The 14827-nt window shown below is 47.7% G+C and overlaps 1 protein-coding gene across 4 annotated transcripts in view; it reads right to left on the reverse strand.

Moving 5' to 3' along the window:
• Positions 1–764: 764 nt before the first annotated feature.
• Positions 765–14827, reverse strand: part of BFSP1 (beaded filament structural protein 1) — a 65131-nt gene continuing 51068 nt past the window's right edge. For all 4 annotated transcript variants that reach the window (XM_063702082.1, XM_063702083.1, XM_055372909.2 and 1 more), the window contains 3 exons: positions 5565–5785; positions 3797–3882; positions 765–1889 (listed from right to left, as the gene is read on the reverse strand). In XM_063702082.1, coding sequence (XP_063558152.1) covers positions 934–1889; positions 3797–3882; positions 5565–5785 — 1263 coding nt within the window. In that variant the 3' untranslated portion in view covers positions 765–933. The remainder of the gene's footprint in view (positions 1890–3796; positions 3883–5564; positions 5786–14827) is intronic.

Consider the following 14827-nt stretch of genomic DNA (forward strand, 5'->3'; position numbering starts at 1 on the left):
TCTTGAAACCTGACCTAGGTTGCAATCTCCGAGTGAGAAAATTTTAAGTATCTCATACCAAGTACATTTGGTACACATATGGTGGCAGATGACACTGGTGCACTGCCTATGACCCCTTGACCCTTAGTACTTCCTTGTATTTCCAGGCCTGACTTCCAAATGCCAGCACCTAGACATCTTTGCCTGAGAGCTTTCTTGGCCCCCAGAGAGCACACCTCCCACTGACTGCCAGGAGCTGGAGGATTAATACCCCAGCTCCCTCACCCCTCAGGGAGGCTGACTCTGAGGCACGTGATCTATGCTGTCTGCCAGAGCTCCTCAGTGGCCCCTGGTGTGAGCTGATTTGGTGGTAACGTCCTCCTTATTGGTTCCCTTCTCTTCCCTGCCTTCTCCACTCTCCTACTTGTGCATCCTAAATTCATCTTCCAATGAAACTTCGCATTCTCTGCTTTGGGATCAGCTTCTGGGGGAATCCACATTAAGAGAGATGCCTTTAATAATTTCATCTCTAGCAAAACACTCATCCACATAAGCACACATTTGTGCTTGAAATGGAATAAAGATGAGCCGATGTCATCAACCAGCACGTTTCTGTGTGAAATCCAGATGCTATCTGAGTCTCTAATGAGACTTATGAACCAGGATGAAGAGCATGTCTCTTTCCTAAATGAGGACGGTATGGTGGCCATTTAACAGAGCATCCTTGTCCTCATGAAGCTGACCCACCTACATTCCCAAGGTCCCTATTAATTAGACAAAGGATGTGCAAGCAAAGAAAACATTTTAATGAAGGCTTCGTTGGCAATGCCAGATGGGTCAACTATGGTCTAATCCAAACAGGAACCCTCACCCTCTTATCATTTGCTCTAAAATATCAAAGCATTACCCGTACAGTGGCCCCAAAGACATTTTATCCCATTAAGCCTGGGCATTTTAAGAGCTCTTCTCTCCTGATTTCTTCTTGTCTGACTTTGTCTTTCCAATCATGGTCTCCACGATCACAGCGGTTTCTTCATATGTCTGAATGCTCTCCGTGGAAATCTTCTCGATAGATTCCACCACTTCCACTGTCTTATAGGCCAAAGCCTTGGGAGGGCCTTTTTCTGGCAGGCTTCTGCTCCTAGTCCCAAGCACCTCAGCTCCATCCTGATCAGCCGCAGGCTTTGGAGGCTCAGGTATAGACGGTTCCTCTGCACCAGGTGTGACCGTGGGACAGGGTCTCCTGGGCTCTTCGTCCCGCTCCTCACCCTCACGTTTCTCTTCAGGGCCTTCCAGCTCTGCACCATCTGGCTCAATCTCCTTGTCCATAGGCTGCTGGTCAATTGGTTGTCCATCTTCTTTCTCCTGCAGACCCACCTGCCCATCCTCTAAAGGGGGCTTGGGTGACTCAGGAGAGGGCTCCACCTGGCCGTCATAAAGCACAGAGTCTTCCGCAACAGAAACAGCCACCCCACCTTTAGCTGTGATGGGGGAGACATAGAACCTAGGGTCCACGTAATTGGCATCCCCTGTGACCAGCACGTGCCGCTCTTTGGTGTAGAGCTCAGTGGGGGTCTCAGGCTCTTTGGGGCTTCTCACTTTCTCCTTGACCTTCCTGTATAGTTTCCCAAAGCCTTTGCTTATCTGCCCTCCATCTGGCACATCCTCTGGAGCCCCTTCTTGTGTCAGGGGACTTACTTCTTTACTTTCTGATTCAAACTTAGATTCACTTTCCTCTTTAAGTACCACCTGTACCAGCTTTGTGTCTTCCAAACCTTTTAATGGTGCATCTTCCAGAGCTCCGTTGGCTTTGTCTTTTGTTATAATCTCTTTTCTCCTTGGAACATTCTTGGGGAGGGCTTTTTGTCTTGGTTTTGCTGCTGTTATATCCTGCAGAGCTCTGGTAAGATCTGGAAAAACACACAGGCAGAAATTCAAGTATAATTGTCATTGAGAGAGAAAGAAAATACGCTGGTTGGAAAATAGGCTAACTCTCTCGGAAACAAACGCCTATAGTACTAGGGTGGGGCTTCCTTCATCTGGAGCAGAAGCAATGGAAGAAAGGCCTTGGCTTTGTTGCTCCATGGCCCAGGCTGAGGTCCAGCTGGGCGACTCTGGACAAGTCACTGGATGCCTTTGGGCTTCCAGAGGGAAGGTGCTCCCTGTTCTGACACCCACAGTTCACCCCACACCAGGCAGAACCTACGAAGGTATGCAAGGCCATTGTCCTGACACTCAATGGGAGCCCTAGCCCCTGTTCCCACTGCAGCCCCACTGAGCTCACAGCAGACACTTGGATCCACAGAAGCCCATTCCGCAAAGTTATTCTCTCCTCTGACTTCCTCAAAGGAGAGACGACAGAGCCACCTGGGGGCTTCTGACATGCTCAGATGGCCTTGGGCCTGGAGATGGAACCTGTTCACGGTGGATCTACCTCATTCCATATTTAGCTCAAGCTAGATAAATGCCACCCGGCTGTGATCAGCCTCCCCTTCCTCCCAGGCCAAGAGAGGAAGCGATGCTATGAAATTCAGAAATGACAGGAATCCCCTGCCCCAAGTCCACCCTCCTGCTTCCAGACTAGCTGAAAGGAAAAACTAAAAGTTGAAGAAAACACACAAAATTCTCACCTGGTATAATCTATGAGGCTTCCCGGCTCCACCCACATAGTGAATTTTGAACTTTTTCAGCCCAAAAGTCATCCCCTGCATCCCTTCCCACTGGTAACCACAGGGCAAGACCGATCAAGCACCGGCATCAAGCACGGCTGATTCACAATAAAAAGAGAGCCAGGTGAGCTGGCAACAGCAGACATGGGTCACAAAGCCACAGGTGCAAGGGATGCAGAGAGGGACAGAGCACAGGAAAACTGCTGGGAACTGGTATGCGAGGAGGAGGTGCTTACAGGACTGCACAGAATCTCAGGGCCCGGTGCCAAGAAAACCCACAAGACCCCTTGTTCCAAATTATTAAGAAATTCAGAACAGCATTAACAGAGCATTCAGCCAAGCTGGGACTGTTCTGAGAGCAAGCCCCTGCAGGGCCGCACGTCTGCAGACCTGGCCCTGGGCGTCCAGCTGCAAGGCTGTTCCCTTTCCAACCATGTTGACTCTGGAACGCCATTTCCACAAAGCCCTCTGAGCTATCTGGAAATAAGGATTTCAAGGCCCTATATGCATGAGCATCCATATTACCACCTTCTCTTTTCTCCCCAAATGCTGGGCTTGTTCAGAACTGGGAGATTTCGATGTGAGGTGAGGTCTTACAGACCAAATGTTGAAGGCAGATGCCACATTTACCAGCCAAGCTGTTTCTGCCTGGTTTGAGGGAGGGGAGAATGAGCGATGACTGAGCAGCCACTCTGCACTGGACACCATGTTACACGCGTTGGCACAAACCCTTTGATTCAATGTCGGGAGGCGGTGGGATGTGATCCAGTGTTCACTTACTGCCGAGCGGAGGGAGCAAGAAGTGAATATTGAGTTGTACTTTTTGCCCAATTAAATGCCTTGTGTTGCAAAAGTTATTGCTGTCAAACCATAAAACAAATATAAAAATACAAAATAAATGCCTCACATTAGGGATGGCATGCCCAAGGTAGCCTAGCCCCCTAGTCGATTTTTCTCCTTATAAACTTCTCAGCTCAGTCACTTAGCAAGCCAGAGAGGGCAGAGGGTGGGAAGGAGTCCTCCCTCACATAAAAGCATTTAATTTCCAGATGGATCTGAAGCAAGCATGAATGTTAAAGTCAGGAAGAGAGCCGCTTGGTTTTTTTCAAGACAGAAAAAAACAGAAGTCCAGTGTTGGGGAGCGTTACCTTTCCCACCGGATCCAGTGCTGAAAGAGACTCCATGGCTCTGGGTGAACAGGGGAATGGGAGTTTCAATGAAGGCAGAGGTCAGCCTGGCAGAAAGAACCAGAAAGAACAAGCCAAACAGAGGTCAGGGGCAAGAGCGACTCTCGTTAATGTTGAGCAAAAATGAAAAAAAAGCTTTCTCTAGACCAAATTGCTCACGAATTAGATATCATTTTAAACAGACAGCCATATACACATTTACATACTGGATGAGGACATAAAGGAAGTGATCATTTCTTTGAGCTCAAGAGTCATAAACTGTGAAACATACCTATAAAAAATTGTAAAGTGGGGATTGCTTATAACCTAAAAATGCCACTTCTCCATGAGACAGTGCCTTTTTTATTTTTTTGCCTTTTGTTTTTTTGCCTTTTTGATTTTTTTAATTAGAGTAGTCAACCCAGGCTGAAGTATTTAGGGAAAACAGGGTATGATATCTCCAACTTAAGATATATGTATATATATGTGTGTGTATATATGTATATATGTGTGTGTATATATGTATATATGTGTATATATACGTATATATACATATATATACATACATATATACATATATCTACTCATATATACGTATATACATATATACATATATATGTACACACACACATCATATATAAATAGAGAAAAAATGATAAAGCAATTGAGATAAAATATAAACAACTGGTGAATCTGGAGTATTCAGGAGTTCCTTGTTCTATTCTTGCAACATTTCTATCAATTTAAAATTAGACCAAAATCAGAACTTATAGATAAATAAAAGAGGTATCCAGCCACCTTTCTGTGAAGCCCTGTCCCAAAACAAAAATGTTTACAAAGTCACCGAAATGCCAGCTCCAGACTTATTCTTGCAGATGTGTGCATAAAGTGTTCACTGTGACATAAATATAATGTGGAATCATGCCAGATACACCGACCAGCACTGGAGAAAGAAAAATAAAATCCTGCTTCTCCTGCCAAGCATTCGAGTGCTCACAGCCAAGAGACAGCACCCAGCGCGAAGGGAAGAGCTGCTCCTGGTGGGGACCTCAGCTGTGGGGGGCTTCTCTTTTCATTCAGTCGAAACCCAGGAATTTAGCAAGACTGAAGTGAAGAATCACAAATTAATTCCCAACCCGTTCTCTGGAAATCACGGTAGCTATAAATACCAGCATAGCTGGAGAGAAAGAGAGAATTTCCCAGCTTTCTTAAAGTGAGTAGGGATCGAGCCACAGCTCCATTATGGAGGAGACCAGACAGACACATAGTCACAGCCACAGACTGACTCAGCAAGGTGCTAAGAATTGTGAGGATGGCAGCAGAAGCATCACCAACACCTCTGAGTGCCCTCAAGTGCCAGGCTCCATGCCAGGTAGCTCACCTGCAGCACCTCATTAAATACTCCTGGGCATCCCACCTGCTGGGACACTTATGTCCCCAGAGGCCTATGAGCAAAACACAGGCTTCTCAGTGAGGCCTTTTCTGACCACCCTACTTAAAACTGCAAGCATTCCCCCATCACCCCTATTGCCACCACCCTCCTCCCTGCTGGAACTTCCTCCTCAGCACTGGTCGTACCTTCATCCTCTGTCTCCCCTACTAGTTATCCAACACCCATGGGGTCAGGAATTGTTCTGTTTCCTTCCCTGACACATGCCCACTGCCTATAACTGTGCCTGGCACACAATAGGCACTCAATAAAGAGTTGTGGAAGGAATAAGTGGCCTGGACGGGGAGGGCACACGCTCACCTGTTGCCTTCAATCTCGATGATACGATGATACCGGTCCAGCTCATTCTTCAGGGTTTGCTGGGCGACCGCCAGCTGCCGGCAGTCGTAAGAAGACTTCTCCAGGACCCGCTCTGTCTCCTCAATCTCCTTGCGCAGTGTCTCAATCTGCTCGTTATAAAGCTGAATCTCATCGTCATAACACTCATGGGCACTTTTAATAGCTTGTTCCAGAGTTGTTGTCTGTGGGCAAGGACACACTGTAAGAAAATCCATCCCCCTTCTTCCCTAAGAGACAGACCTCACCAGGAAAAGGAACCTGGACTCGGTGAATGTTTTATGTTGTTTGTGTGTTTCTCTGTCCATTCAAGATTAGCAATGAATCACTTTGGAATCCTTAAGCTAAAAAGCAATGTGAAAACTGAGCTCCTGTGTCCTTACACAATTTTTTTTTTTTTTTTTTTTTTTTTTTTTGATAGAGGATCTCACTTTGTCACCAGGCTGGAATGCAGGAGTGCAATCTCGACTCACTGCATCCTCGACCTCCCAGGCTAAAGGCTTCCACCTCAGCCTCCTGAGTAGCTGTGACTATAGGCAAGCATCAACATGCTGGGCTTTTTTTTTTTTTTTTTGGTAGTGATAGGGTCCCACTTCGTTGCCCAGGCTGGTTTCAAACTCCTGGCTTCAAGTGATCCTCCCACCTCAGCCTCCCAAAGTGCTGGAATTACAGGTGTGAGTCACCGTACCCAGCCCTTCTTGCACTAATATCAGCACCCTCTGCAATTAGCCCATAAGGAGGCCCACCCCAAAGGCAGTCTGAAGACAAACCTAGAAAATAAAACGAAACCTAGGCCAGGTGGCTCACACTTGTAATCCCAGAACTTTGGGAGGCCGAGGCTAGCAGATCACTTGAGGTCAGGAGTTTGAGACCAGCGTGGCCAACATAGTGAAACCCCATCTCTACTAAAAATACAAAAATTAGCTGGGAGTGGTGGCACACGCCATAATCCCAGATACTTGGGAGGCTAAGGCAGGAGAATCACTTGAACCTGGGAGGCAGAGGCTGCAGTGAGCCAAGACCACACCACTGCACTCCAGCCTGGGCAACAGAGCAAGACTCTGTCTAAAAGAAAAAGCAAAAAAACTTGCTATCGGTGGAATAATATGTATAATTCAAATAAAGTACATTCTTCAGACTTTAATGAATTAGCATAAATCTGATAGCAAAAAAATAAGTAAAAAGAAGCACATACTAAATAGATAAGATGCTACCTTTATTGAAATACTGAGTGGGAGAAAAGTTTCCTTGTTCTCATTCAGCTTTGATTTTCTCCCGAGTTTGGATCGGCAGAGTTACATTTATGTTTTGGTAGCTAAGGTGTATGTGTGTGCCCTTGTGTACACACAAAATAATGTCAGAGAAATACAGTACATTAATCAGAGCAAGTAAAAATTAAGGGAGGAAAACAGAAAGAGATAGTTTTATATTCAGTGTAAGGGGTTGTGATGATACACAAAGACCCACAAATGCTCAGTCGTGGGCCATATAACAGTACTGCAGTCAACAATGGACTGCATATAGGATGGTGGTCCCATAAGAGTACAATGGAGCTGGACAATTCCTGTCGCCTTGTGACAACCGTAGCCATCCTAGGGCCGTGGAGCCACACGTTCACTCACATGTCTGTGAGGACGCCGGTGTAAACAGACTGTGCTGCCAGTTGCATAAAAAAAGTCTAGCACATGCAATTATGTACAACACATAATACTTGACGATGATAATAAACAACTATGTTACTGGTTTATGTATTTACGATACTACACTTTTTCTCATTATTTTGGCGTGTAGTCCCACTTTTAAAGAGATGTTTCTGGTAAGACAGTGACGCCACATTACCCCAGCCGCAGCCTCTTGCAGCTCACGTTTCCCACATCTCTTGATTGCAATATTTTCTCTTGTGCTTGATCAAGTGTTATTAAAAAAGAGTCAAGAAGCTTAAAAAAAATTTAAACTTTATAAAGTAGAGGCCAAGATAGTCGTGATTCTTTTCCAATCTCATTCTTGAGTAGGAAAGAATTTGACACGCATGGTCCTCAAAAACAAAACAAAACAAACAAAACCACACTTCTACCTAGCGCAGCCCTTTTGGAAGCCAGTGTGCACTGGAACCACCTGAGGGTGTTAAGAGTCTGACTCAGCAGGGATGGGGGGCCGGAGACTCCGCCTTGCTCACCAGTTCCCACGTGATGTTGATGCTGCCGGTCTATGGGCCACACTTCGAGTCACAAGGGGCAAGACACGCATCTATATTCAACTTCATGTATGTCCACTGCAGGCATTTCCTACATCCAGACCTAAATGTACCTACTGGAGACCCTGGAAGATGATCATTGCCATCAAAACCCAATTCTTCACTTTATACACTTTATGCCCTTGGATCATGAAATTCCTTAAGTGAAAATGTAGCTTTCAAAGGTGTTCGGCAAATGGCCGGGTGTGGTGGCTCACACCTGTAATCCCAGCACTTAAGGAGGCCAAGGCAGGCAGATCACTTGAGGTCAGGAGTTCAAGACCAGCCTGGCCAACATGGTGAAACCCCATCTCTACTAAAAATACAAAAATTAGCCGGGCGTGGTGGCCAGTGCCTGTAATCCCAGCTACTCTGGAGGCTGAGGCACCTGAACCCGGGAGGCGGAGTTTGCAGTGAGCCGAGATCATGCCACTGCACCCCAGACTGGGTGACAGAGCGAGACTCTGTCAAAAAAAACAAAAAAAAAAGCAGGTGTTCAGCCATAGATCTGTTGCATTAGAAGGGAGGAGGAAGGGAAGAAAAGGCACGTGTGCTAAGCACTTTAGTGAGATGTCTGTCCAGTCCACGTTGTCCCTGTGTCTGATGTCAGCCCCACCCATCCAAAGGCAGGGTCCCAGCAACAAGGTGACCCCACTCTCCTGTGCAGAGTTATAGGACCAGGGGTGGGCCTGACCTAGGCTGGCCTGTCACATGTCTTCTCTCCTGGGAATCTGGAAAGGAGTCTCAGAAATCGCAGAGTTGGTGGCAGGTTCTAGACAACAGGGACACGTGAACAGGTCTGAGGCTGCCGCTCTGGAGTGGCGAGCTTTCAATGTGCACGGCAAAGTTGAGAAAGGTAATTATTTGGAGAGGAAAAGAAATGAAGCCGAAAGGCAAAGACAAACAGAAATTAGGGAGCCATGGCAAGAGAAGGAAGAGGAGGAAAAGGAGACAGAGAGCGGCTGCCTCAGCTCCCAGTTCCAGGTTCCTAATTCCTGATGCACACCTGCTCTCAGATTTCATGCCCTGCCTTTTATACCCTGCTCCTTTGAAAAAAAAAAAAATAGTACCTTTCCAGTGGAGAAACCTGGCAGACAGCACCTTAACCAAGTGATCAGAGTTAATGTCACCTGTATGAGGACACAGCCACATAACGAAATACTCAGGACACAGCATCACTCCATGGGTGTGTCGCCAAGAATGCAGAACCTCCATCTAATCCTGAGAAAACATCAGGGAAACCCAAAAGGAGAGATGTGCCACAAAGCCACTGGCCTGGGTTCTTCCAAAGCATCACGGTCATGGAAGACAGAGAAAGACTGGGGACCATCCCAGTCTGGGGGAGACAAACAAGACATGACACCTAAATGTGAGCAGGATCTAGACCAGGAAAAAACACGAGTGGAGCAACTGGTGAGATTTTAGTGCAGTCTATTAATATGACAGGATCATTGTTAATTTCCAGGTTTTTATCATCGGCCCACGGTTTTGTGGAAGTTGGGTGAGGGGTATATATTGGAAACTACTGTGCTGTTTTTGCAACTTTTCAAAAATCTAAAATTACTTCTGAATAAAACAAGAGTCCCCTTCCTGTTTCAGCTAGTGTGATCCAGTTTCTGTTCCTCCCAAGAAATCTGGATTCAAACAGTCGCCTGTAATAGCAAATACAAGTCAGACACACTAACGCCTGGTGCAGCCACATCTCACCCACACCAGAGTGTTCAGACACTCCAGGAAACACTTCCAAGGAATATGGGGATTTAAAAGACCCCTTTGAGGCCTAAATCTCAAAGAAGTGTTGGAATTACATGGTGAGGGAAGTGTGTGGGGCTGTAGAGAACATAGAGGGGCCACGTGTTGAGGGATGGGGCAGGAGGGCTCATGAGACAGACTATTCTCACTTTTAATTTTTGAGACAGGGTCTCACTCTATTGCCCAGGCTGGAGTGCAGTGCTGCCATCAGGGCTCACTGAAGCCCCCACATCCTGGGCTCAAGCGATCCCCACACCTTTGTCTCCTCAGTAGCTGAGACCACAGGTGAATGCCACCATGCCCAGCCAATTAAAAAAAAAAAATTTGTAGAGACAAGGTCTAATTATGTTGCCCAGGCTGGTCTTGAACTTCTGGGCTGAAGTGATCCTCCCACCTGGGCCTCCCAAAGTACTGGGATTACAGGCGTGAGCCATAGCACCTATAATCTCTCACTTTTCTATGTTTGAAATCTTCCATAATAAACAGTAAAAGAAAAAATTACATATGAAGAGAATGTACCCCAGATCACTGACCCAGGAGCTCTGGGGTGGCCGTCCCTTTTGGGTGTGGGTTCCCCAGCCCAGAGCGGGGGGTAGTGGCTCATGCTGATAAGTCCTAAGCTGGTCAACTCATCAACCTCACAACAACCTTATCAGGGAAGGGCTGTCATTATTTCCACTTTACAGATGAGGAAACTGAGGCACACTGGCAAAGTGGCTTGCCCATAAATACCACAGCAGGATTCGAATCTACCTGTACAAGGTCTGAAACACCCCCCAGAACCAGGCCACCCTTGCCCCTCAGCCCCTCCCTGCTGCAGGCAACAATATGCAAGCACACACGTGCGTGCACACACACACACTCTGTCTCCAGGGCCCCTGCAAACTCCCCATTCCCACACAGCAACAGGCCAACACCAGCCTGTTCTCTCTGAAGACATGGGAAAACCAGTGTGAGCCATGCAGAGACCTCTCCTTGCAGGTTTTCACTTAGCGAAGTTTTAAACTGTAAATACAATCACAAAGCATCACAAAATGGGAAATGAGAGCCCAGGAAAGTCACCTGTGATCTTTCTACCCTACAAGTGGAGTGCAATCTTTTTATGTCTCATGAAGTGGTGATTGTTGTTTTTGTGGTAGTGGTAGGGGGTGGAGGGATGGGGTGTTTTCTTGGGTGTGCATTTGTGTTTGTTTGAAGAAGGCTGCATGTTTTAAAGGCTGGAGATCCTCTGCTGGAGCACTGCGGGAGGAGCTCCTGTCCTGGGCGCCCCCACAGCCCCCATCCCCCACATGACCATGAGGCCCAGAGCCCTCCAACTCCGCACTGGTCGCAGATGCTCTACGGGATTCTGCTGAGTCCAGTGAAGTGATGACTTGGTTTATAAAAGTGGACTGATGTCTATATCGATGTGGTTTTTATAGCTCCATAATTTAAACTTTTCATCAGAAGGAAGAGTGTTCACGAAAACCAGTAAGAGCTCCTGTCTCAGGAGCTCAACAGGAATGGAGATGCCTGTGACGAGAGCCACTGTGGCACGGCATCCACTGCCACCCAGCACCAGCCTGGCCGAGGAGAATGAGACACGGACCCTCCTCTAGAAGGCCGCAGTCCAGCAGGGGAGGCACGCCCAGGGCATCTCAGAGGAAGAAAGGGGCTTCCAGCAGGAGGCAGGACCGGTCCCTGGAACCGAGGAAGGAAAGGGACTTCCAGAAAGGAGAGAAGGAATGAGCAAAGGGGAGGTCCCAGAAACTGCAGGAGGGGTCAGGAGACGAAGAGAAGAGAGGTTGGCCCAGGGTTCCTCCAAGGGTGGGGCCGTGTGGCAACCTGAACTTTATCCGGAGCCAGGAGACTGCTATTTCTGCCTGGACCGTTAGATTGCCTGGTTTACATCTGTCTCCCGACTGGGCTGTGAAGCCGCTGAGGGCGCGACACAGGCAGGAGCCTGACGCGAGCCCCATCTGGAGGGGCGAGCTCTCACCTCAGTCCTTAGGACCCCAGACACCTTTAGGTGCAAGGTTTTTGTTTTTGTTTGTGTTTTTGTTTTTGTTTTTGTTTTGTCTTAAAAAAAAAAAAAGGAAACTCATTACATACTGTCTTACACAAACTAAACCACTAGATGGTGCTAAGTGACTTTAATGAGAAATGAGACAGGGGCGGTTCCCACTTTGCAATTTTAAAAAGTGACTTTCTTTACTTCCCTGTCACAGAAACTCTCAGTCCATGCAATTTTAAAAAGTGACTTTCTTTACTTCCCTGTCACAGAAACTCTCAGTCCATGCAATTTAGGGAACTAGAATTACCTGTCCTTTCCTCTCCACCTGTCCGAAGTGCTTCCTCCAGGGCTCTTACGGGTCTATGTGCACTTATTTGAAGGAGAGGCTTCCAGCTTCCAGCTCCAAGCCCAGGCACTATTCTCCCATCCTCCGCCCAGCGTCTCCCAGACTGAGCCCGCAGAGCCAGGTGGAGGGCTTGTGAAAACAAGGCGCACCGGCCCGCCCCAGAGCTCCTGGGTCAGCGGTCTGGGGTGCCTGTGAATTTGCATTTCTGACAAGTTCCCAGGTGGTGCCCCCGCTGCTGGGACGGGGACCTCACCCTCACGACCCCTGCTGTGGAGAGTTCGGGAAGCTTCGGACGCCCTAACCATAGGCGGAACCCGCTGCCACGGCCCTGGTGCTAGCAGACGCTCTCTCTCGGCCCGCCCTCCACCGAGTTCCGGCCACAGTGCGGGCCCTGCCCGGCGGTGTGCGGCCAAATCTTCCTTCAGCTCTGGCTTAGCTGCTACATTGGGAAGCCACTAAAACCTTTAAAACAAGCAAAAACCCAGCCACAAACATTTGAAATGAGGACCAAGCCTGGGACACAGGGGGACCAGGTGGAACATTCGCCCCCTCCCTGGGACCCGCCCCTACCCTGTGGTTCTCAGTGTGGCTCCTGGACCAGCCGCAGCACCATCACAGGGACACCTAGACATGCAGCATCCCGGGCCACACCCCAGACCCACTGAGTCAGGAGCTCCCGGGTGCACCCAGCCACGTCTGGGTTTTCATCAGAGCTAAGGAGGCAGAATTTTGGCCCCCATGACCTTTTCCCCTTGGTGCTACACCCTTGAATATGTTACATGGCAAAAAGGGACTTTGCAGATATAATTAAAGTTCTTAATCAGTTACTCTTTTTTAAGGAAAGGAGTTTATTCAAGATTATCCCCTAAAAACAGAAGTCAGAGAAACGTGTAAGTCCAAGTCATTGAGATGAGACGCAGGAAGAGGGTTCAGAGTTCGCTGCCGGCTCTGAACGTGGAGGGGCCTGAAGCCAAGCAGCATGGGCAGCCCTGACAGCCACTCCTGGCCAGCAGCCGGCAAAGAAACAGGGTCCTCACTCCTGCCAAGAACTTGAATGAGACTGGAAGCAAATTCTCCCCTAACAGCCTCTGGACAAGGGCCCAGGCTGGCCAACATCCTTCTTTCTACCTTTTGAGACCCAGAGCAGAGAAACCGATAGGACCCACCCAGACTTCCCACCTACACAACTGCGATGACACGGGTGCTGGTGGTGACTCATCAAGGCAGCAACAGAAAATGGACACAGCCGTGTTTCATCAGCTCCATGCTACAGCTTGTTACTGAGTATAAGCACATCTGTCATTTTATTTAAAATGATTCAGTAATATTTTGATAACTGTTTTAATATAATTAGTTTCTTTTTTTTTTTTTTGGAAACGGGGTCTCATTCTGTTGCCCAGGCTGGAGTGCAGTGGCTCAATCTCAGCTCACTGCAGCCTCAACCTCTCCAGGCTCAGGCAGTCCTCCCGTGTCAGCTTCCTAAGTAGCTGGAACCACAGGCACGCACCACCACGCCCAGCTAATTTTTGTATTTTTTGTAGAGGTGGGGTTTCGTCATGTGGCCCAGGCTGGTCTCAAATTCCTGGACTCAAGCAATCCACTCACCTTGCCCTCCCAAAGTGCTGGCATTACAGGCGTGAGCCACCACACCCAGCCTGGTTTCCTTTAAATTATCTGTATTTTATTTTATGCCTTTACCATCATTTTTCTGAGAAGCGGTCTCCATCAGACTGCCAAGGGTGGGAGTGGAGGAGGCAGCACAGAAGAGATGTTTGAGACCCTGCTTTAGAGACGAGGGCAGCAGGGAAAAGCCAGGAAGTCCTCCTGCAGCCACTCAGGACAGAAACAGGCGGCCAACCAGCGGTTTCATTTCATGTTCTCAGAAACCAGGTTAATCTGTTGTGAAATTTCTTATTTTGATACTCAACAAATACCTGTACATAAAGAGAGGAACATTCTTTTTGTCCTGGAACTGGAATTTGCCATCTAGGCTGGGCTCCTTCATCTTTCTCAGTATCTCTAGGGCAGTGGTTTTCAACTTTATCACCACCGCCCCAGGAAAAACCACATTTCTCATTGCAAGCCATACACATCAGATAGGGGTGTGTGTGTGTGTGTGTGTGTGTGTGTGTGTATTTCAACATATCCATATGGATATAGAGAGATAAAACAAGGGCTTCACAAAACAAATCCTCCCTTTCACTTGCTGTACACTGTTTTTCTTATTATATTTTAGTCCAGCATTTTGTTGACTTCCTTTTACATGCCAGTCAATTCTACTGAGTTCATTTTACATCCAAAAATGAGTTGTCACTAGCCGTTTGGAAAACACTGGTCTCTAGGACCACGACTGGGCTTGTATCCACATCCCTATTCACATACACAGCACACACACATACACATGACACACACATACAACACACACTTCACATACACATCCCACATATATCACACATACCATGTATATCACACACACACACCCCATGTACACAAACACATACAACCCTTATTCGATCCTGTCAGAGCCTCAGAAGAAACCACACAGGCCCCAGTCACCAGGATGAGGCACATGGTCCCTGAGCCAGGGTTTGTCTCGCAAGAAGGAGGAGTTTTAAGTGCCTTACTTGGTTTCTCCTGCAGCGATCGTCAGTTCAGGGGACCACCACAGACCCGGGTTTGCTTTCCAGCAGCCCCTGACAGCTGCTGCACTGTGAGTTTTGTGTGGTGCATGCTGGGATGGGAATTAGGATGTGAACTCCAAGGTCCCAAAATGAAATCCTGAGCAGACATGGGGGCACTGGAAATCAATAAAAAGCGCTACATCTAGTTGTGGCTTCACATTTTTAGACAGAGTAACACATAACATCCAAATGGTCCAGGCTTTCTGAAGCGTCCGATTTTTG

The sequence above is a fragment of the Gorilla gorilla genome, chromosome 21 (genome assembly GCF_029281585.2).
Source record: "Gorilla gorilla gorilla isolate KB3781 chromosome 21, NHGRI_mGorGor1-v2.1_pri, whole genome shotgun sequence".
In the NCBI taxonomy this organism is placed as follows: domain Eukaryota; kingdom Metazoa; phylum Chordata; class Mammalia; order Primates; family Hominidae; genus Gorilla; species Gorilla gorilla.